General features: G+C 41.4%; 2 protein-coding genes across 2 annotated transcripts in view; one reads left to right on the forward strand and one right to left on the reverse strand.

Moving 5' to 3' along the window:
- The window catches only part of dnajb13 (DnaJ heat shock protein family (Hsp40) member B13), a 57,318-nt gene extending 55,697 nt beyond the window's left edge, over positions 1-1,621 (forward strand). Inside the window, exon 8 of the mRNA XM_063052923.1 lies at positions 1,300-1,621. Within this exon, the coding sequence (XP_062908993.1) occupies positions 1,300-1,315 (16 nt within the window). The 3' untranslated portion in view covers positions 1,316-1,621. The remainder of the gene's footprint in view (positions 1-1,299) is intronic.
- A 4,273-nt stretch (positions 1,622-5,894) lies between these two features.
- On the reverse strand, positions 5,895-23,087 carry LOC134349712 (mitochondrial uncoupling protein 2-like). The gene is made up of 8 exons (XM_063054451.1): positions 22,539-23,087; positions 22,025-22,183; positions 12,926-13,138; positions 11,729-11,936; positions 10,690-10,887; positions 8,327-8,428; positions 6,854-7,034; positions 5,895-6,409 (listed from the first exon to the last, which is right to left on the reverse strand). Exons 3-8 carry the CDS (start codon positions 13,049-13,051, stop codon positions 6,295-6,297), a joined length of 930 nt encoding a protein of 309 aa, XP_062910521.1. The 5' UTR covers positions 13,052-13,138; positions 22,025-22,183; positions 22,539-23,087; the 3' UTR covers positions 5,895-6,294.
- Between the last annotated feature and the right edge of the window lie 2,003 nt (positions 23,088-25,090).

The following is a 25,090-nucleotide window of genomic DNA, read 5'->3' on the forward strand; positions in this document are numbered from 1 at the left end:
TTAGGTTTCACCAGGCCTGCAGACCCTGCCAGAGCTGATTCCACCTCTAATTTCAAAGAGAATTGACGTTTGCTCTAAAAATGGCCTTCTGCCATTTTGTACCGAGACTTATATAGTTCTGAATCACTAGTCTTGAAAGCCACAGATCTAGCTCTCAGCAGACTATGATTATTGGTTCATGCACAGTTTTTGGTTTGGATATGCCTGATATGTTCTCAAAGGCACACACTCTGGATGCAGTAAAAGAGAGTTTCTGTCCTGCTGTTACAAGACTATTGAACAGATCTCCTCTGTGAGGATGATCTCACAATATACTTCTTGGCACTTGCATCCTTTTATCTACCTGCACTTCACTTTCTCTGTGACTGTAACATCTTCTGCATTTTGTTACTGTGTTTCCCTTGTGCTACCTTATCTACTTGTGTTTTGAAATTATTGATATAAATGCCACGTAGAACAAAGTGTTTTACTATACCTCAGTATGTGTGACAACAATAGATTAATAACCAAATACCATAGAACAGTACAGCACAAGAAGACCCTTTGGCCCACAATTTTGTGCAAAACCAATTAAGTTAGTAATCAAATGGCCATTGGCACACGCAGAAGGATGGGATTCCATCCTTCACAATCCTTCACATCGAGTTCAAAATTTGCAGACACAACCATCATATAGTACCTGATGATCAAAGTCTCAATTTCTTTTGCATCACTGGCAGAAGCCATTTAACATGCTAATCAAGGTTTGGATTTGGGGATTGGAGAAGCTAGCAGTCTTGCAACCTGTGTTCCAGAGGCAGCCTGAGGTATGCACTTAGATCTACATGAGATTGCTGTCCGTTCCCAAAACATTATCTTTAAACTCCCACCCCTACCACTCTGCCTTTCCCATGGTCTTTTAGCCAGCCAATTAACACATCCAGGACTCATGGTGAGAGTGTTGTCAGAGGATGAATTTTATGGTTCAAGGTCACCTCTTTCACTGCATAACAGTAGCTTTCCAGCTGCCATGCTATACTCCAGAACGTGTGAGCTTTAAGATTGATAAAGTTGTGTGGATCGCAAGCATTAAAGGAATGATTAAATTAAAAGTCACACAGATTTCATCATAGTTCAATGTATAAATGTAATTTAGATTTTTAATTTGTGTTCCTTAACTACTATTACAATAATTCACAACAGAAGTAGTTAAAACAGGAACCAATGGAATGAGGGATTAGGACTCTATTTATTGAAACTAAAATCTGCTCAGCCAGTAAGACTGCTGAGTTTTACTCCTTTCCTTCTTTTGATCCACAGCTGCTGGCAAGGATGAGCCTGCATTTATCATGGGTTATGGAAGATACAATAAACTATGCCTTTGTAAAGCCCTGCGGCACTGTCTCTAGATAATCTAGGCAACAGTAGTGTTGTTTCAGAACACCGATGGTCTGCTTGGTTAGTTTGCAAGTGCCTTTCATTGATTGAATATTTTCTGGTTGCCCGCAAACTTTGGTACAGAGTCAAGAACCAAAGATGTTGGAGACTAGGCCTTTTTCCTGCCAACGTGGCTCAAAGATGTATGGCAATTGAAGACTATTGAAAGATGCAAGATTATTAAAGCTCACACAGTTGTAACACATTCCAGACATCAGACAACTACTGTAATCTTCCAGATTTGGTGACAGACCACTCATGGATGTAATCCCTTTAAATTTAACTGACACTGCGAAAATGAGTCATTGGGTCTTTGCACCATCCAAGGGCCTGCACTCATCCACACATTCATCCTGCCCACTGTTTACTTCCAGGAGGAAAAAAAAGATTAATCCAAATTTTCTCTGAATACAGTGGTGTGTTACAAATAGCTGAGTAGTGCTAATGATCCGGGCACCAGCCGTTTGAGACTTACAGTAAATACAAATTAACGGCCCCAAATCATTTCTGCCATTGTTGACACTGTTCTGTCTCAGTAATGGACTACTACAAGTGGCAGAGATGCACTCTCATCTCACACAAAATCTCCTGCAGTAGTGAAATAAAGGATACCATCAGACCTGAGTATCTCTGGTGTTTTTATTTCAGATCTCCAGTATCTAGTTTCTTTTTGCTTTCAAATATTGATGCTCACTTAAGTCTGTGTAGAAACTGTTCGAAGAACATCTGTTATGCATAAAGCCATTTGAAGTGTTAACAAGCTGAGATGGCTGTAGGGTAGGCTGTTAGTTGTCTTTTTCCTAACAGTCTGCAAACCCTCATCTCAGCATCTTTGCTGTATTGAAGACCAAGAAGAATGACTACCAAAGCTCCAAAGTTTGGACCAACAAGGATTTGCTGCAGTTTGATGTCAGACCATACTATAGTGCATTGTAATAGTTTTGCAAAGACCAAATATTGCTTCCGGAATGAACTCTCCTTTGTGTTAATCATTAGAAAACTGGCAATAATTGATATCTTTTTAAAAAGTTAAGTTGGTTCAAGTGGTGCTGAAAATGAAATTCTCCATGTATGAACATAAGGCTTCAACTGTATTGAGGTCTGCCAATGTTGTATAATAATCACTACACATTAACTGACATTACAATCTGCCAAATCAGCTTGCAATAATATCCTTGCACGCTAGCAGCCCTACCAGTACAGCAATTCATACAAAATCTCCAATTAATATTCAAGACAAATTGATACCAAATTTCCCTAACAGTAGGTGCAATTTCAGTTAGTTCTTGTTTAGTGCTTTTCTCTTTGGAGAGGAGGATGGAAGGTCACTTGCTAGAGGTGTATGAGAGGCATAGAGTGGATAGCCAGAAACTTTTGCCCAGGGTAGAACTAGTTAATACACAGGGTAATATCTTAAAGGTATTGGAAGGAAAGTACTGGGGATGGGGGTTGGGGGGCAAAGGAGGGAAGAGATCTCAGGCCACACACACACACACACCCCTTATGTCCACCCCTCCCAACAGAAGGCATGGAACACACTGCTGGGGTGATGGTAGAGGCAGGTACATTAGGGATATTTAAGAAACCTAGACAAGCACATACATGGAAACAAAATTGGGAGAGCTATATGGGAGGGAAGGGTTAGGTTACAGGGTGGGCACAACTTTGCTGTTCTGTGTTGATCCGTGGAGTTCCAGTCAAACTAGCAACTTATGCAGATTGACAAATGTGCATTTTCTACCGAAAAGAAACTTGTGGATCAAATCAAAACAGAGTAAAAATGTTTTGAAGTAAATCAGCATCCAATCAAAATCATTAAATATACCAAGAACAGATTTATTCAGTCTTCTCATAACTGGTGAAATTCTAGAAAAAATGTACATTGGAAATGTGACTGCAGATGCTGGGATTTGAAGTAAGAAGTAAAATCAGTAATGCTGGAAGATTTTAGCCAGTCCAGCAGCCTGTGTGGAACAAAAACAAAACTGGTTATTCAACCTGAACCATCAATAGTTCATTTTTATGTTGCTGCACTTGTTGAATTCTTTCAGTATTTCTGCCCGTTTGATTTGAGATTCTTTATGGCCTTTGAGTTTTTGAACCAAACAATTGGCAGGAATTGTCCAATGATGCCCCATGCTGGGTTTTTATGGCAATAGATGTGGCTCATGATTCTGGTTTTTATTTCCGTACCCAGTTAGATCCTTTTCGTGCACCAAGTGGAAATTTAATCAATCAGACTGGAGCTGGTAGTTTACTGTTTTCAACTGTGAACAATCAAAGGAAGCATTATTGAACTTCAGAGTTTATCTAATTGATTTTCTTTCAGCAAGGCTGTTCTCACTGTTTGTTTTTTGTTGGCCTGGAATAATTTAAGGATGACACTGATTATTTCCATGGTTATAAAGGCATATTAAAATACATACAGTACAGTACCATCTCTTCAGTTCATCCCATGTACAGATGGATAAATGATTTATTAGCATTGAAATTACTCAGTGCCATTTACAGTTTCAGATTGTAACCACTTTCTAGATAAGTTAAATGGAGGCATAGGAAGGAGCAGGAACAGACAAGCCCTCAAGCCTACTTTGCCATTCAATGTGATCATGTCTAGCCTACCTCAGACCACAACTGGCTCTGGTAAGAGTTATCCACCACTGGTTAAATACTTAGATCTGGCCATAATATACAAACCATATTTAAAACTAACAAGGTCCAAGAGACCAAACCCCACCACAAACAACCCTGATATAGTTCTTTTTAATCTTGCTTAATGGAATATTTTACCACCTCCAAGAGCTTTTCATTGGAATGGAGGCCATTTACAGGAGAAATGGGCAATGTTCCAACCATCAACTCTACTCCCGATCCAAGGTCATTAAGCTGCAGCTTGCAGGTAACAGTTGCACTTGGAGACGGATTAATGTGCATGCCAGAAAATACAGTGCCTATAAAGTATTCACCACCCTTGTAAGTTTGTTTTACATATTGAATCACAATGGAATTAATTTGACTTTTTTGACACTGATCAACAGGAAAAGACTTGTGTCAAAGTGAAAACAGATCTCTACAAAGTGATCTAAATTAATTAAATATAAAACAAAATAATTGATTGCATAATTACCACCTTCAAGTCAGTATTTAGTAGATGTATCTTTGGCAGCAATTACGGCCTTGATTGAGTCTACAAATAGGTCTCTCAGCTTTGCACCTCTGGACACTGCAAATTTTCCCCATTCTTCTTCACAAAACTGCTCAAACTCTGTCAGATTGCATGGGGATTATGAAAAAATAACATTTTTTCAAGTCCAGCCACAAATTCTCAATTGGATTGAGGTCTGGATTTTGACTTGGCCACACCAGATCATTAACTTTGTTGTTTTCAAGCCATTCCTGTGTAGCTTTATGCCTGTGGTCATTGCCTTGCTGGGAAACAGATCACCCAAGTTGCAGCTCTTTTGGAGACTGCATAAGTTTTTCCCTACAGGATTTCTGTATTTTGCTGCATTCATTTTACCCTCTACCTTCACAAGCCTTCCAGGGCCTGCTGCATAGCATGATGCTTCCACCACCGTGCTGTGTATTTTTGATGTGCTGTGTTTGGTTTACGCCAAACATGGCATTTCATCTGATGGCCAAAAAGCACAATTTTAGTTTCATCAGACCATAGGACCTTCTTCCAGCTGACTTCAGAGTCTCCCACATGCCTTCTGGCAAACTCTAGTTGAGATTTCATGTGAGGCTCCCTCCCTTACAGTAGCTTTGTCTTTGCCACTCTCCTATAAAGCTGCAACTGGTGAAGCACCCAGGTAACTGTTGTTTTATGTGCAGTCTCTCCCATTTCAGCCACTGAAGCTTGTAATTCCTCTAGAGTTGGCAGAGGTCTCTTGGTGGCTTCCCTCCCTAGTCCTCTTCTTACACGAAGATTCAGTTTGAGGACAGCCTAAACTAGGCAGATTTACAATTGTGCCATATTCTTTACAACTTATGATTGGCTTAACTGTACTTATTCAGGGATATTCTATGACAGGGAAATTTTCTTGTATCCAGATCCTGACTTGCTCTTTTCAAAAACTTTTGGGGTGAATACTTAAGCAATTATTGTTTTTAATTTGTAATTAATTTGGATCACTTCGTAGAGATCTATTTTCACATTAACACAAAGGAATCTTTTTCTGTTGATCTCTGTCAAAAAAGTCAAGTTAAATCCACGTGATTCACTGTTGTAAAACAATAAAACATAAAAACTTCTAAGGAATGGGTGAATGTGTTTTATAGGCACTATATCCAGGAAAGGACCTTTACCAACTTGGTCTGGCACAGCACCATTTCCTGATACAAAGATCCATATTTCAGGAGACACCGCTCAGTGAAAGGAGATGCGCATCTTGAAATTGATCTCTACCAAGCTTCAAATCGAAGACTCAAACCTCAAATCCATTTAAAAAAAAAACACACTTTAAACATGAGTTGGCTTTATTGATTTAATGGAAGTTCAGAGATCTAATTTTGTAAAAAAAGACATTTAATAAAATGATTTGCATTCCAAATCTTGTACCTAATACTTTTTAAACCACAAATTTTGCTATTGCTACACAATTTTTAATAAAAAAGTTTATTAATAAAATTGATCTCTTCCAATCTACCCAGGTTACATAATGCAACAAATCAATGTTTCTTAGTTAGTAGTGGGGGAGATAAATAACAGTTGAGACAATTCCATAGTGTACATGGTCCCTTGTAAAGCAAGCTTTAAGTAGCTCCTTAAAGGAATGAAATACACAGTGCCTTACAATATGGAAAATCCAGAATAATAAATATCACAACAGAATGTTAGATTTAAAATTACTTCAAGCAAAGACTATGCATTTTTGTTTACAGAGAAGATTCTCTAGAAAGTGTGGCAACCATCATAGCTCGTTTCAGCTGTTCATAAGTAATAAACATCACTATGTTCCATGAACCCAGGCGTAGAAATGACGGCATAAATCTGAAAGGAAACAATTACACAAGATTATAGAGTCAGCTGACTCTGAAGAGTGTCACATTACAATGACATATAGCAAGTTATTAAAAAGTGTTTCAAAATGACACTGTGACCTTTGCAAAAATTTGCTATGGTTGCCATGATATGGGATTCAGATGAAGTCATGCAATTTTCCCAACCACAAAATGGGAAGTAACTGAAGTACGAACTCAAGTTTCAAGATGATTGGTCCATATAGCCACCCTCCACTTCATGCCGTCCCAGTTTTTAAATCTCATGAGTGTGCATCTTCCCAAAGAACACAAACAATTGAAATACCAGCAACACAAAAAGCAAAATACTGAAGACGTTTAAATTTGTTGTTGTGTTTTTTAAAAATAAGGTTCTCTTCACTGCAGCTGCAAGACAATATTTGCAGTATTAGAAATTCCAGACACAAGCACTCACCCTTTATAGAAAGCTGTGAAACCTTCTTTCGTAAACATGGTAACTGCACAGTTTAAGGCACTGTTGTACTGGCCAGGGGCAGAGTTCATGTATCTTGTCTTCACTACATCAACAGGTGAAGCAATAAGAGTTGTGCAGAATCCAGCACCAATAGCGGAAGAGAAGTGACACGGAAGGTTATCTGTAAGAGAGACATTAAAACATTGGTTCCTGCACTAATATCAGGATGACCTGGATTGTTGGGACTCGAGCTTATGTCAAAATATTTCACAAAATAGTATGCCAAACCCCTTTTAAAAAAAAAATCAGGAAGTTATTTTCAATGATCATCATAACAATTGATACTTTTTATAATCACAATACAACATTCATTTTAAAGATACTTACTGTGTCCAGTTCTGTTCGCCTCACTATAGGAAGGATGTGGAAGCATTGGAAAGGGTACAGAGGAGATTTACCAAGATGCTGCCTGGTTTAGAGTGTATGGATTATGATCAGAGATTAAGGGAGTTTAGGGCTTTACTCTTTGGAGAGAAGGAGGATGAGAGGAGACATGATAGAGGTGTACAAGATAATAAGAGGAATAGATAGAGTGGATAGCCAGCGCCTCTTCCCCAAGGCACCACTGCTCAATACAAGAGGACATGGCTTTAAGGTAAGGGGTGGGAAGTTCAAGGGGGATATTCGAGGAAGGTTTTTTTACTCAGAGAGTGGTTGGTGCGTGGAATGCACTGCCTGAGTCAGTGGTGGAGGCAGATACACTAGTGAAGTTTAAGAGACTACTAGACAGGTATATGGAGGAATTTAAGGTGGGGGCTTATATGGGAGGCAGGGTTTGAGGGTCGGCACAACATTGTGGGCCGAAGGGCCTGTACTGTGCTGTACTATTCTATGTTCTAATTATGGTCATTCTGGAAATTAGTTGTCAGTACTTTTCATCTGGATGTAGAGTAATGTGATGCAAGAGTAGGGTGTAAAGCAACATGGAAGAAATAAGTGGTGGAGTGGGACTCCTTGAAATGAAGCATAGAATTGTGTGCTTGCTGACTGGAGACCCAAGTGAGTAGAGCCTAGAAAGCCCGGTTACACATTTGCAAGGGTGGAGTTAATGACAAAACCAATACAGACATAGTAATCTGAGCTTCTTTCTATTTATTCATTTTTAATTATACCTCCAATATAGGAAAACCACAATGTTTACATACGTTCTACATCCGCTGAACTGGAGCTAGTTGAGAATGCTCCCATATCAATTCTAACAATAGAAATAAATTGAGTCCTTTACAATTTATGTAGTCTTTAGAGGGCAATTTCAATGCAAATTACATGCAAGAAAAGCTTATTATCTCTTTTTCCTGGAATTGATTAGACTCTTTACCAATTTAAAGTTTCTCCTTGGCCTTGAAAATTCAGTAATTTTTTCATATTCTAATGTACAAATTTTCATTCAAGAACAAATCACCCATCACTTACCAGTCAAAAGACCATTCTTTATCAACAGATCCTTGATCAGATCGTATGTCACAAGTTCTGTGCAGTTCACAATGGCATTACGGGCAATATTAGGTAGAGTACCTAAGGAAGTAACATGTAATGTTAATTATTCATGTAGTTTCTCTTCATCTGCACAAATATCCTATTTTAGCAGCTAAACTCTACTTTTCTCGCGGGGCTGGCAGAAAGGAAGTAGGAATAGAAAGATGAATTTGAACAAAACATTAATTGGGGAACATTTCTAATGTTAGACAAGTCATACAAAAATTAAAGGTTCTCAAACTGTGTGCTTCTTTTAAATGTCCTCAATTAGATCACAAGATTTTACAAGAATGAAATTTTGTGGGTGTAAATAATTTGATTTTCCTGTAATTCTTAAATAATTCAAAATGTAGTGATAGTAATTCACAATGATAGCCCATACCCAAACAGAGGTCATAAGACAAAGGATCAGAATTTGGCCACTCAGCCCATTGAGTCTGCTCCACCTTTTCATCATGGTTGATATTTTCTCCCAATCCCATTCTCCAGCCTTCTCCCTTTGATGCCTTTACTTATCAAGGAACTATCAACATCCAAATTAAATATGCTCAATGACTTGGCTTCTATGGCCACCTGTGGTAATGAATTCCACAGATTCACGACCCACTTGCCAGAGCTCAGGAACATTGAGAGCAAAGGACAGTTTTCCTGAGGCACCTCAAGAAATTTATCCTGAGCTGGTGCACAATGTAGAATTTGCAACTCATTTAGTTCACATGATGCTTCCTTATCTTTACTAAAGGGACACCCTTCTATTCTGAAGCTGGCCCTTTGGTCCAAAACACCCCCATTATAGGAAATATCTTCTGTTCTACCCTACCTAGACCTTTCAATATCCTAAAAGTTTCAATGAGATTCCCCTCATTCTTCTAAACTTCAGCAAATACAGGCCCAGAGCCATCAAATGCTCCTCATACATTAATCCTTTCAATCCTGGAATAATTCTCATGAACCTCCTTTGAACCCTCTCCATTATGTAGTGATGTGTAATCCCAGGAGGTAGATCTTGTCATAAATTTAGATGGGACAATAATACCAAGGGAAATGTTCTTTAAATAACTTGAAAGTTAGGTTTACAGAAATTATGAGGAGCCATAGCCTTGAACAGGATCCAATTTGACTCTTACTGCCAGTTATCAACAATTCACATCTTAAATGCAAATACCCTATCGAATATTGAAAGGGCCTAGATGGAGCAGCTCCGGAGAAGATGTTCCCATAGTGGGCGCAGACAGGATAGAAGGATGCCCTGAGAACAAAGGAGGAGGAGGAATTTCTTTATCCAGAGAATGGTGAATCTGCTGCTACCAATAGCTGTGGAGGACAAGCTACTATGGGAATGAGAAGGCACAGAATGGAGTTGAGAGGGATAATAGTCAGCCATAGAATCCCAGAGCAAACTCAATAGGCTGAAAAGCCCAATTCTGCCCCATTGTCTTATTGTCTGTAAAATGTTGTAGGAATCTTTTCATTTCAGCTACTTCATGTGTAGGTTCTGTTCCTGTTCCTGCAAAAAGTGATGGCCTGGGCCAAATCCACTACAGGTAAAGCCCTCCCTTCCCCCTTTGAGCACATCTACATGGAGCATTGTAACAGGAAAGCAGCATCCATCATGGACACCGACTACCCAGGTCATGATTTCTTTACAGTGCTGCCTTCAGGAAGGTGGTGCAGGAGTATCAAGGCTGCCAGCACCAGGTTCTGGAACAGTTATTACCCCTCAACCATCAGGCTCTTGAACCAAGGGATAACTTCACTCGCCCCATTAATGAACTGTTTCTGCAACCTAGGGACTCATTTTCAAAGACTCTTTTGTCTCAAGTTCTCAATATTTCTTTGTGTTTGCACAATTTGTCATCTTTTGTACACTGGTTGTCTGTCCGTCCTTTTGTGCGGTCTTCCATTGATTCTATTATGGTTATTGGATTAAATTTTAATTGCAATAAAATGAATCTCAGGGCTGTATGATGACATGCATATTACATTGAACTTTATATTACATTTGGAAAAGTTGTGCCAATTATAAAAACAGATTCAAATAGCTACAACAGGATTCAAAAAAAAAAGACCACCAAAAAAAAATCCACTCTTCAATCACTTGACTATCTTACAAAATGGTGTTTCACTAAAACCAATTAAGCAGCACATTTCAATTTCAATTAAAATGGCAGCATGTCACCCACTGTCTACTCTCCTGCAAAGATTTTCAAGTTTATTAATCAAATTACAATTCTGTAAGCTAACAACTTAGAGTCTTGGATCAAACACAATTCAATGCAACTCCAAATAAAAGTACAAACCCTTCCATAGCCCCCGAATTCCTTCCTCTTTGGCGATGGTCTTGTAGGCTTCAATGGTTCCATTGTATCGTCTGTTTGGACCAGATATACTTGCTTGTGCTTGAAACCTCACTTTCACCACATCGGTCGGCTGGGCAAATGCCACAGCCATGGCTCCTGTAGTACAGCCAGCAAGCAGGCGGCTACCAATGCCAACATCTAGAGTAATCATCCGCATATTAAACACTAGTCACTGGAGGACCAAGAACCTGTACTGTGCTTTACGTAGGTAGATTAAAGCATACTAAATTTTAAAATGCAAGTACATTTATTTGATCAGCATTGTCAATTACTGGCAATATGGTGACCCTCACTGTAGCATCTTTATGAACACTGCTGTCCCTCAGTACATGTGACGATAAACCAATTTATTCCAATTTTAGAATCAGTCTGAGTCACTGTTCAGACTCAGTTCTGGTCAGGCAGCATCTTTGGAAAGGAATAAAATGAAAATGTTTCATGCGGAGATGAAGGGCCTTGGCCAGAAAAGTTGGCTCTGTATTCCTCTCCATAGATACTGCCTGGCCTGCTGAGTTCCTTCAGTATTTGGTGTGTTACTCTGGATTTCCATCATCTGCAGAATCTCTCATCTCCACAGTTCTGGTTTTCTCCCCCCTTCTGGTGATCAAATAAAGAAATACTGGTTAGGTTTCCACTGGCCATGGCTTGGCAGACAGGATTACAGGATAAATTCACAGCACCATGAGAACCTGAAATCAATACAAATCAGGAACTGTAAAAGGTGGGTCACTTTTTGTGATCTTCAACTGGCAAACAGTCTGTTCAATAATTGGTCTTCCAGTTCAGTGGAACCTTGTTTAAGAACAGAGGAATTAATCCATTCGGTTTATCCTTCAGCAAATTAAAGCTTCCTCCTACAACAACTACTAGATTCCAAAAATTATTTAAAATTGATGGAAGAGCACCCAGACTCCTATTTGAAGTTGATCGATCTTCCACAGCGACACGTCACTACAATAGTTAGATACATTATACTTACGTTCAGATCCTTTGGTGTAGAACTGCTTTACAGAATCGTAGAGTCCAATGCGCACAGAAGCAAAGCTCATCTGACGTTGAAGACCAGCCACCAGCCCACTGTAGAGGCTTCTTGGTCCCTCATTCCTGACCATTGTGGCCATGGTGCCAAAGACACCCCTATATCTGAAGGTACTCGTCTCTGCAGCAGACATTGATTCCCCTTGAATCTGTGCAGGACAAAAATTGGATGAACATCCCGCATTGTGTGATTTGGGCTCAGCCCAACTCACATGTAGACTAGTCTAGTCTAATACTTAGGCATCCCAGATTCGGCACTTGGTCATCACAGGGCAATTCCAGCTTGTAAACTGTTATTTGTAGGGAAAAAAATTGTATATATAGAAATATGGTAAGTAGAAGTTTGATGAGAAGTTTCTTCATTTGCTATTACTTATTGCTTATAGAAGCCAAAAAGAGAGAATAGTAGCATATAGCACTAAACTAATTCAGAAAAGTAAATGACTATTTCAGCTTTTAAGCTGCAAAAATACAGACACAACAGGGGATCAAGCATGTGGTCAAACAATTTGTTCCAATTTATTTTGATTATATAAATGTGTGGTGCAGTAAATGAATACACATCGAACTTCATTTTGTGATTTGGTTCTGTTGATTTGAATAACACAAGCAACAAAAACAAATTCTACTTCATATTTACATGACTCATCCTAGTTCCTTCATGATAATGCAAGGCCCCTTTACTTGTTGAATACTCTGGAGGGAGTACCAGAGATGACTTGCTTCTGCTCCAGTGGTTGGTGCAGTCAAAGTAGGACCCATGGACTCTGCAACGGGGTAACCTGCTAGGTAGTTTCAGAGGTGGTGTACTCTTCCCAGCACTTACACAGGGCTTCTGTACTCCATCTAGATGGAGATTCTCAACGTTATCCCAAATATTCCTTCTCCAATTTCCACTCACATTTTGTGAAGTCACCCAATCCATCAGCAGCTCTCAGAACTTTCCCATAGCCCCATTCTACCCCTCACTTCCCTGTACTAAGAAATTTTTCTGGAACGTTTCAAAAAAATGTCAGTAAATTGATTAACACTGGGGAGGGGGGGGTGAATAACCCAAGTGCAAGTGCAAGTCGGAAAGAATGCCAATATATTCTGTCCAAGGCAACATACTTACACAAGACTAAGACCAGGATCTTACCTGTAATCTGACTTTTGCAGTGTCCAGCGGGAAGGTAAACAAGTCAGCAATGCAGGCTGCAGTTCCAGCACTGAGAAATTTCACCGTGGCTGTTGGAGGAATGTCTGTAGGCTTGAACCCAACCATCTTCAGCAAACTTACGATTAGCAGCAAAGTGATGAAATCCTGCTGTGTCTTGTAGTGATGAACAAGAAAAATGGACTCTGCCCGAGCCTGAGAGCAGAAAGGGAAGGGGGGCGGGGGGGAAGAGAAGGATTTCAATTTCATTAGATATCTGCAGCTTCTTGGATGTTGCAGATATTGCTAGGTTGAAACTATATTTACCATCCCAACATATCTAAGAGCTCCAACTTGGAAGAGTTGACAACCTGGGGGATTATAATCGATGTGGGCATTCCCTCCCCTCCATCCAAGAGGTGGACAAGTACGCTGAGCTCTAAGAACCCCACTGCTATAAAGCTGGTCTGGTCATGGAAGGAGTTTCACAGCGCGTGCCTGGGATTAAAAATTAAAATAGCAAATACCATGCAAAATGATAGCCAGTCTTCAGGAAATACAACCTGGTCACAATTTCACTTCAGCTGATACTTCATAGCCAATTAAACCAATGATTGGATGAGAGATATTGTTGGAAATAGCAAAGAAAAAAATAATAGATGAATGTTCACATTAATTGGTGATCATTGAAAAGATTAAGGCAGGCATTTAGTGACCATTTCCTGTGTTAGCACATCACTAAAGACGCAGCCGGCCACAATGCACATCAGGACAGGTCTGTTTTGTTACCTCATACTCAAGCTACGGACAATGTTGAGCCACTGTGACAAGAAATCTAGAGTGTGCTCATTTTCTTGGACCAGCCACCAGAATTAAATATTTGTTTGGTTATTTAATTTATTTATTGAGATTTATCTACTGCACAGGATTAAAGTAAGCTCCTGAGTTGCAAAATTAGCCAACTCCATCATAGGCACTAGTATCCAGGTCATCCTCAGTTAGGAGGTGTCCATCATTAAGGACCTCCATCACCCAGGACATGCCCGCTTCTCACTATTACCAACAGGAAGGAGGTACAGAAGCCTCTAGACACAGTCAGCGATTCAGAAACAGCTTCTTCCCTCTGCCTTCCGAATTCTGAATGGACATTGAACCCATGAACACTACATCACTACATTTTTTGCAGTTATTTAATTTAACTATTCAATATATACACTTACTATAATTTTGTTTTCCTTTCTATTATGTATTGCATTGTACTGCTGGCACAAAGTTAACAGATTTCATGACACATGCCTATAATATTAGACTGATTCTAGCATTTCAGAACTAATTCGTTAAAAGTACAAGTTTTACCACTCAATAAAATCCAGAATGCAAAACATTAAATTTATGGATCCACATATTCTCAAAGCTCTCCAAAAGTGTATCACAAGATTTATCCCGTGTAGTTACTTTGTTGAGAAGGGGGCGATATCTCCATACCGGTTCTAGAGCTGAAAGACAATTACATTACCGCTCTGCTTGATGTCAGCTCATTGGCAGGCACTGCGACAGTAACGAGTTAGCTAGGCACTTGCATGGGGCATCCTGCTACTGGCCAAACAAACAGGCTGTCCTCTTGCTCTACATTTCACAACTCCTCCAATCTTTTGTAAGTCAAAGTGCAAACTTTTAATCATTGCATGCCATATGGAATCTTGAGATTCATTTTCTTGCACAGGGAAGCAATGAAATACAATAGAATCCACGAAAAAACAAAGACCGGCAAATATCCAACGTGCAAAAGAGGACCAATCATGCAAATAACAAAAAGTGAAGATACTAAGAACACAATCTGCAGTGGCTCTAATGCAGCTGTCTTACTCTTTAACTGCTCCTTATTATTGTCTGGATAATCGTGTTTACGGCTCATTCTCACTCACCCTGATTTTATCCCATTGGGACACCCCTCCCCCACAGATTCACAAGTTTCTTCTCTCTGTCCCAGTTCTGGCCTGAAATATTGACTCTTCCCCCTACCCCTCCCCAGTGATGCAGCCTGACCTGTTAGGTGTTTCCAGCATTTTTTTAAAATTGTAGATTTGCATATTTTAGATACTCATTACATTGTGTTATTTCCCCCTCCTCCATCTCTTAACCTTTTACGAAAGGAATACACAACTTTTATTGAAAAAAAACAAGGCACACTGAAATTCTTAATAAGCTCTGTGCCTCATTACCCTGCTCCCAGAAGGAACCAGTGTTTTAGGAGCAGGTGGAATGGAGATAGAATTTAAACAAATCATTACCTGGCATTAGATCCAGCAAACAGGTTATCTGGATTGGTCACCAGCTGTGGAAGACTGAAATAATACATCTTGTTTATTCAAGCCTCCTTCCCCACCTCCCCACCATGAGATCTGCTAATTTGTTTGGAACTCAATGTTTTAACTCCACTGTGGACAGTCCCAACACCCGACTGCAAAAGTGGAGGGTCGGACATGGGGCAAGAAACCCCACCCTAAAAGCCCAGCACTAACAGAAACACCAAAGACTTCATCCCCGGGACAGGACGGATCTCTGAAGGACGACATCTTGAAAGACTGGCCCAGGACAGAGGACTCTGGTGATCTACACTTCATTAGCAGTTTGAGGAGATTTGGTGTGTCACCAAAGACACCCGCAAATTTCTACAGACGTACCATAGAGAGCATTCCAACTGGTTGCAGCGCTATGGGGTGGGTGCGACTGCACAGGAGTGAAAGCAGCTTCAGAAGGTAGTGAATTCAATTCCATCATGGGAGCCAGCCTAGTGTCCAGGACATCTTCAAGGAGCAATGCTTCATAAAGCCAGCATCCATCATTAAGGACTCCCACCACCCAGGACGTGCCCTGATCTCATTGCTACCATCAGGTAGAGGTACAGAAGCCTGAAGGCACAGTCAACGATTCAGGAAAAACCTCTCCATTTAATTTCTGAATGGACATTGAACCCATGAACACTATATTTTTGCACTGCTTACTTAACTACGTAATACATACTTGCTGTAACTCAGATTTCTTCCATTACGCATTGCATTTGTACCACTGCTACAAAGACAACAAATTTCACGACATATGCCAGTGATATTACACCCGAATGATTCTGCCCACAACGGCCCATGCTCCAGTAGGGGTGATGGGTTTGTGTTTCTCCAGAGGACACTGGATGTGGAACAGGATCAGATCAGGAATATCTTACACAGGAATGTCACCAGGTGCTTGTGAAATGAAGCTGGCTCTGCAATCACCACAAAAGCAATATAAACATTGCTTATGGGCATTTGATGTGTACAAATTCAATGGAGCTTCCCTCTCAAGTGCCTTCTCCTTCCAGCCCTCCCCCACCTTCTTTATAGGGCCTCTGCCCCTCCCCTCTACAGCCCTGATGAAGGGTTCCGGCCCGAAATGTCAACTCATCGTTTCCACGGATGCTGCCCGACCTGCTGAGTTCCTCCAGCATGTTGTGAGTGTTGCTCTCAAGTGCCTAGTTTTTTTTTTGGAACAAGGTGCTACACTGCACTAAAAATGTTAAACTAGTATAGAAATTCTCATTGCAAGCTGCAGCACCAACATTTGATCTGGGTCACAATCAGAAAGCATAGAAACAGGCCTTTCAGCCCAGCTATTCCACATTAGCCCCTCAAGGGCTCATTTTATTCCCATCAGCTCTCTGCAGATTCTACATATCAGAAACAACCAAGGCACCTGTTAACCAACCGGCCCGCATGTATCTGAAATGAGAGGAGACCCAGAAAGAGCATCCACCGAAGGTCACAACTGAAGATACCAGCTGCACCGATCCTTACAAAGCAGTCTCCATACTCCGACCAATTCATGCAAATCGGATTAGATAGCTAAAAGGAAAAGACAATGTTACGGTGATTGAAGTGTGGGCTGGGGCGGGGGGGGGGTGTCAAAGGTAATTTTTCCTAGGGTGGTGGGTGCATGGAACATGCCACCAGGGGTGGTAGCAGTAGGTATATTCAAGAGACTGTAGTGATAGGCACATGGATAATAAGAAAATTGAGGATCTGTGGGAGATTGATCCAACAGTACATTAAAGGGCCAGTACAATGTCGTGTGCTGTACTCTCTAACCAAAGATAATTGATCAGGTGCAGAAGGGGAAATTAGCCAGACCAAATCACAATAAACTTCTTGTACAAGCTAGGGCTGTTCTCTTTGGGGCAAAGGAGGATGAAGTGGACAGCCAGCACCATTCCCCTCCCCCAGGGTAGCCATGGCTAATATGAGAGGGCATCATTTTAAGGTGATTGGAGTACAGTGGTAGGATATCAGAGGCAGTGTTTTTAAAAAGAAAACAGAATGGCAAGTGGATGGAATGCACTATTGGGAGTTGTGATAGAGGAATATAAATAGGGACATTTAAGAGCCTTTTTTTTGGAATGGCACGGATGAAAGAAAACTGGAGGACTTTGAGATGAGATTGATTGACCTTGGAGTAGGTTGAAAGGTCTGCACGACATCATGAGCTGAAGAACATGACCAGTACAGGCTCTTTGTCTGCGCTAGCTAAGGAATCTACTTAAACACTCTTTGCGGGCAAGTAATATACCAGCACAGCTTTTAGGGAAACAATTCAGGGCAGGCCTGTAGCAACACATTCCTGAATGAGCCAGTCTTAAAAGTTATGAGAATCAAGCAGTAATTAAATATTAAGTAACCTTGGTGAAAATGCCACAGGTCAGTGAGAACTTGTAGAGACCAGAAAGAATTGACCAAGCCAAAGATGAAGCACTTAGATCACATAGAGGCAACCAACAAGGAGCCAAACAAACTAACTAAATTGACTACTCAAATGTTTTGTTCCCCCCCCCCCAAAAGTCATGGAGGTGGCTATTCTATAGCATTGTTGGAAAACAAAATACTACACAAATTTGCTCTTGCTTCTCAGGAAGGAGTGTTTGAAATGTGAGTGGTGGGGTATGGAAGTGGAAATGATTTCATCTGAACAAAAAGCTCTGGGAGCCGAGGGAAGCGAAGCATTACGAGAAAGTAACAAGATGAGGCCAGGGCAACCACATTTTAGTTGAGTTAGATTCTAGGGTAATTCTTCTTTGCATCAGGCTTTCAGGGTGATTAATTAATGAAAACAATTTGATGTAGACACACATAGTTTTCTGTGTGTTGCTTTGGATTTCCAGCATCTGTGGACTTCCTATTAGTGAAATGTGTTCTTTGTGTCAAATCATCAATTGTGCCAGGCAGCCCTTAAGTATTATAGAAACATAGAAAATAGGTGCAGGCATAGGCCATTCGAGCCTGCACCGCCATTCAGTATGACCATGGCCGATCATCCAACTCAAAACCCTGTACCAGCCTTCCCTCCATAATCCCCCCCATCCCTTTAGCCACAAGGACCATATCTAACTCCCTCTTAAATATAGCCAATGAACTGGCCTCAACTGTTTCCTGTGGCAGAGAATTCTACAGATTCACCACTCTCTGTGTGAAGAAGTTTTTCCTAATCTCGGTCCTAAAAGGCTTCCCCTTTATCCTCAAACTGTGACCCCTCTTCTGGACTTCCCCAACATCAGGAACAATCTTCCTGCATCTAGCCTGTCCAATCCCTTTAGGATTTTATACGTTTAGAACGTATTGCCACACTTCCAGTGCCAACATAGCATGCTCACAACTCTCTCAACCCTAAACTTACATCTTTGGATTGCCGGCAGAAACCAGAGCACCAGAAGAAAACCCACGTGGTCATGGAGCATGTACAGATAGTAGTGTGAATCAAACCCCAGTCTTACAGCTGATACTGTAAAACGTGGCGCTAACTGGTACACTACCGTACCACTCCTAACTTAATGCATGGCAAGTCTGAGGGAAATTGACGACCCCATCAAAAGCATCAGCTGCCGAGTCATTGCTCAAGAGAGGACAAGAAGATCCGACTGCATTTTTAAAAACACCCGACTACAGGGCAATGGACCAACAGCGGGAAAAAATCATTCTTGAGCAAACATGAACAAAGGATAAAACGACCTCTGTCACCAGTGTCTGTGATTCTGACAAGCAAGCATCTTTCGGTTCACATACAGCAATTCCACCCCACTTCTCAACAAAGTGGTGTTTCGATTTTCATCGCTCCCACCCCACCTCTGATCGTAGAATAGGCATCGTTCAACGCTGATAAAATGAAAAGGAGGAAACAAAAGCAGATAACCAGACACCACCCAGCCATTCCGCTTGCCTCAACACTACATAATTAAGCTGTTGTTGAGGAAGACGGAAGGTTGTGCGTAATGCGAGAGCTCGAACACCATTGGTCAATCCTGTTGCTACCTTAGACTGAAACTCGGGTAACATCTGCTCTGCCCAATGAAACCAATACAAGACAAATAACTTCGTCAAAGAACATTTGAAGCCAGAGATCAAATGGAAAAAAAAACACACGAGATAAAAATCTAGTTTTGTTCTAAAAATAAAGGACACTCAATACAAGCGCATTGTGTCATAAACTAACCGGCGCACGAAAACAGCAATAAACGCTTCAAAGCAAATTCTAAACTCAGTTTAAATTATGTACGCCCGAGGATGCTTAGGGTACAAAAAGAATAATGTTTTTAAAGCCCAAGTGTCCGTTTCTCCCTTCAGTCGCAGTTGTACAGATACTAACTTCCAAACTAGCACATACTGGGGAGAAGCCATCCGAGCTGCGACAGAGGGGAAAACAAAAACTCCGTGTAAATGTCACTATGTCCGAGGTTTGTGTTGTCAACCACCAAAACCATTTTACAGAGGCTTTAATGTCTTGTGATCCTTCATAAGACGCATGTGACAAAGGCAACAAACCACAACCACGATGGGTTGACAGTCAGCTTGTAAGGAATTAGGGTAGTTTATCATTTTTATATCAGGCATAGATATTTTTTTGAGAGAAAAAAATATAGCGTTGTTTCAGGCTATTCTTTGTAGTCATTCAACACAGAAACAGGGTCGGACCCAAATGGTTGCCTGCACATTTTGCCTCTAGGGGCGCTGCTTGACCTAGCGTTCTGTTCTTGTTCCAGACTTGCAGCATCTGCAATCTCTTCCGTCTTCCTCTCACAGAAATGGCCATTTCAGAACACCATGTACCTTTTCGCCCATCCACTCCCCGCGTAAGTGCCATATTTGTCTGTGCCTTGCAAATTTAAGTATTTAAATACATTAGGTCTTTAAATGTAGTAATTGTGTCTGACTCCAGCACCCTCTGGCAGTACGTTGTATGTAATAACCACTCCTAAAATCATGGGGAGTCCAAACCTTAGGTTTAAAGTGAGATGGAGAGCTTTAAAGGGGACTATTTGGGAGGCATTAAGGTTGATGTGTACATGGAACAAACTAAGATGAGGGTTGATACAATTATAGTGTTTAGCCTGGAGACGCAAATGGATTGGAAAGGCTTAGAGTGAAATAATGCAAATGGGACTAGTTTGGGCATACAATTCTGCATGAACAAGCTGGGTCAAAGTGCCTTGTTTCTCTTCGCCACGACTATGGGTAAAGGCTAAACCATTTGTTCTCAGGACTCCCTTGCTCAGCTTTCAATTGTCTGCTGAATGGTTTGCCAGACAAATAAAGCTCCAACGACCGGCCGAGTAAAAGCAACAGGATCTTCCCTATATCACCATGAGAATAGCAGGAAACAAATCTCCCTCTTTGTTCAAAATGTGACTTAATCATCATTCTGATCATTTAATCCTCTGCACCTTTCAAAAGCCTTTTGTTACTCTTCCCTCTGTATCCTCAAGAGCCTACCCCCACTCGACACACCTCCGATCTTTCCAGTACCAGCACAAACAAAACCCTCCAATCTGAAAAGTCAGACACACAATGTAGCCAGATTTGCTGAATTGAATTTATTGAATTAGGGATATGGGTTGTCCAGGGATGGGGTGGCACCTCTGGTGAAGGTTGTCATGGGGAGAAAACTAGGAACTGGGGTTGAAGGGGAAGGAAGAAAGGAGGATCAGCCATGATCGAATGGCGGAGCAGAATCGATGGGCCAGAGGGGGATTCCCGTCTTAGGCATGTGAAATCAGGTCTGGCTGACTGGGCAGATGAGATCACAGCCAAGGAGGTGGTTCTGTATTTCTTTATCATATCCATAGCTCTCCATAAAACAAAGAAATGGTCATCCACTGCAACCAAGGAAGGCTCCATTTGTGACAACTGCATGTATCACCTGGACCTGGACTTCAGAGGTTGTGAAAGTGGAAATACCCCTGGGCAAGGGCTTTTCCACTGTAAAAACTTTTTCTACACAGGTTTCACATCAGAACTGCACAAATCAGTCATCACTGGATACAGCAGACAACTAACCTTTAAATTACTTATGAAATTAGAAATCAGGAGTGTAGTGGAAACTGAACTACTTCACCTCATTTAATCCAGAACAAATTCAAGCCAAGAAAGTGCCAATAATATGAGGGAATGCACAGATCTGCTCAAGGCCAGCTGTAGACCATTACCAGAAACCTTTTGAAACCAGGAACTGTATAAAATTATGGGAGGAAGTTTGCAATCTCTCACCATTTCTGACTTTGAGGAAAATGCACTGGCACTCAGGTGGTTAACTCTTAAACTCCTTCTGAACTACTTTGTCCAATATGGAGAGTCTGTTGGCATTGTGCACATGGTCAATAGTTATGGGGAACAGGCCAGAAAGTGAACCCCCAGGGGGAGGGTGAAAGCCAATGCCAGGGAAACCAATCAGATCCATGATTTCAGACTCAAGTCAAGTCAGGGAATCATTTCACTCACACTATTGAAATATATCACAGCCAGAGTGGCAAGTTGACAGTGGTCTGGTAGGAGCCGACATTACCATCTTATACACACCCATCTCTGGTCTGCCAAATCTTTAGAAATGTTCCACGGCATTAGATATAACCCTTACTGCCAAGATTATCCACGATTATTTATTTCTTTGCTCACTCTGCCCTGTAATATCCGGATACCTCATAACCAGCATGACTCAATTAGAAGGGACTAGACTGGAATGAGTCAAACCAGAAGTTAAGGCAACGTAAAATAAACCACTCTCTAGCCTCGCACGACGTGAAACTACCTTTAGTCAGATGCAGTGTGCCAGGGCAGTTACAAGAGAGCCGAACAGTTTTCTCTAAAAGTATCCCGCTCGTTGTAGCTCTGTTTGATTATAGTCTGGCTCTGCCGTTGTTCCATAGAAAGTTCAGAAATGAATCGCCAAATGATCATAATACGGGTTCTGTAACAAGAAAGGCACAAAATAGTTAGACCACTGCCATTAACTGATGCAATACATTGCTAACTGTTCCTAACTTTAACAGTCTGCACTCTTTAACACACAACACCCGGAATAAAAACATCATTTGCTACCTTCTGCTGCTTTTAAATTCCATCCCAGTCTTTTTTGCTGAACTACAATTTATAAAATAAAGCCTAAATAATTCCCATGAACTATTCTTAATTACATTTTAACAAAGAGTCACCACGCCGCTTGCTCTAAACACGAGTAGCAGCCCGAAATATTTTTTAGAAATTTCATAAGGGTCTTTAAAAATCAACAGCGGCTCCCACGGACAAATGAATCAAAGCTTTACCTGGCAATTGAGTAAGTCCTTCGTCTGCCGCGTGCAAATGTGGTTGCTCCCTCCGTGTGAGCAGGACAGTCTGGCCTATAACCTGGGTTCAGCCTCTATGTAAGATCGCCGACTCCAGTGAGCACCGCCGCTGCCCTTTAAATAAGACAGTAACCCCCCTCCTCCTGCTTCCTTCACGGCCCGGCGTCAGCGCAACCTCATCAAGGCCGAACAATGGGGGTGGGACTCCCCTCTGGCATCGCCCTCCCTCGGCACATTGAGGGCAAGGGTTCCGTGCTGGACCTCCGTTATCTCTACGCCGCGGCTTGTAATTTGGAATCGCGCTTTTGTTTAGCTTGCAAATACTTTGCTGCGGGGTACATTGGGTGATTGGGGCGAGTCGGAGATGGTGAAACGAAGATTAAAATAAAATTAAAACTGCAGTGCTGGAAGTACTCAGCAGGTCAGGTCTCATCCATGGGAAGAGAAACAGAACTGATGTTTTAGGTTAAAAGCCCTCGGCCAGTGTGGGTCGCCCAGTTATGAAAGGGTGCGGAGTAGATGCAAAAGCACGTTACCGGCACCAGGGCGCTTGCGTTATGAGGAGAGAGTGGATAGGCTGGGGCCGAAATAGCAACTCAGCGAGTTGTCACCAGGAAGAAGGCAGCCTTCGATCCCATCCACCAGGTTCAGGAACAATTACCCCTCAACCATCAAGCTCCTGAACCAGAGTGGGTAACTTCACTCACCCCATCACTGAACTGCTTGCGGACTCATTTTCCAGGACTCTGCAACCCATGTTCTCAGTAATAGTTATTTATTTATTTATTATTTTGTTTTTCTTTTCGTATCTGCACAATTTATTGCCTTTTCCTCTTTGGATGGTTATCTGACTTTGTCGTTTTTCGTTAATTCTGTTGGCACACTTCAGTGTTTCTTTGTATCTAATGTGCATGCCCACAAGAAAATATATGTACTTTGATAATAAATTTACTTTGAACTTTAGTCATAGACAATAGACAATCAGGAGTAGGCCATTCGGCCCTTCGAGCCAGCACCGCCATTCACTGTGATCATAGCTGATCATCCACAATCAGTACCCGGTTCCTGTCTTCTCCCCATATCCAGGGAAATTAACAGCTGACATCTTGGGTTGAGACCCTTCAACTGGACTGAAAGACAGAGGGGAGAGGAAGGGGTGGAGAAAGATCTAGTCAGTGGTAGGCAGATCCAGATGAGACGGGTTAATAGGCGATGGAGGAGGAGAAAGTGGAAATAAAGACAGAGGCAGAGAAAAAAAAAGGAGCAGAGTAGGGAGTAGGGTACTTGAAATTGGAGAATTCTATGTTCATGCCATTGGCTTATAGACAATTCGGGTGCTGTTTGCATTTAGCCTCACCCTGGCAGTGGAGGAGGCAGAGGATAGACAAGACCGTGTGGGAGTGAGAAATGACTAGTGTTAGTTCTGGTGATAATATTGAAGACATTCAGATTAGCTTTATTTGTCAACATATAAATTGAAACATATAGTAAAATGTTCTAAGTAAATTTATTATCAAAGTAAACAGAATACTGTGAAAAGTCTTAGGCACATATAGATATATGCCACCATATACAACCAGGAGATTCATTTTCTTTTGTGTCAAATCAACAAGAATTGTGGTGAGTGGTGAGTGTGTTTAGATGATAGAATAGATGGTTTTGTTGCCAAGTTTGCAGATGATACAAAAATTGGTGGAGGGGCAGGAAGTGTTGAGGAAACAGATAGGATGCAGGAGGACTTAGATTAGGAGATTGGGCAAGAAAGTGGCAAATGAAATACAATATTGGAAAATGCATGGTCATGTACTTTGGTAGTAAAAATAAATGTGTCGACTACAGTATTTTCTAAACGGGGAGAAAATCCAGGAATCTGAGATGCAGAGGGACTTAGGAGTCCTTGTGCAGAACACCCTGCAGGTTAACTTGCAGGTTGAGTCCATGGTGAGGAAGGCAAATGCCATGTTAGCATTCAGTTCAAGAGGTCTAGAATACAAGAGCAAGGATGTGATGCTGAGGCTTTATAAGGCACTGGTGAGGTTCCACCTTGAGTATTGTGTACAGTTTTGGGCTTCTCATCTTAGAAAAGATGTGCCGGCATTGGATAGGGTCCAAAGGAGGTTCCCAAGGATGATTCCAGGAATGAAAGGGTTATCATATGTCACAAGAACAGACCCAGATGGCTCTGGGTCTGTACTCGCTGGAATTCAGAAGGATGAGGGGGGATTTCATTGAAACCTTTCAAACGTTGAAAAGTGTAGACAGAATAGGTGTGGAAAGGATGTTTTTCATAGAGGGAGAGTCTAGGACAAGTGGGCACGGCCTCAGGATAGAAAGGCACCCTTTCGAAACAGGGATGTGGAGCCAAAGGGTGGTGAATTTGTGGAATTTGTTGCCACATACAGCTGTGGAGGCTAGGTTATTGTGTGTACTTAAGGCAGAGATTGATAGGTCCTTGATTGGACATGGCATCAATGGTTACGGGGAGAAGACCGGGAGCTGAGGTTGAGGAGGAGATAGAAAAAAAGGATCAG

This window comes from Mobula hypostoma, chromosome 7 (assembly GCF_963921235.1).
Source record: "Mobula hypostoma chromosome 7, sMobHyp1.1, whole genome shotgun sequence".
In the NCBI taxonomy this organism is placed as follows: domain Eukaryota; kingdom Metazoa; phylum Chordata; class Chondrichthyes; order Myliobatiformes; family Myliobatidae; genus Mobula; species Mobula hypostoma.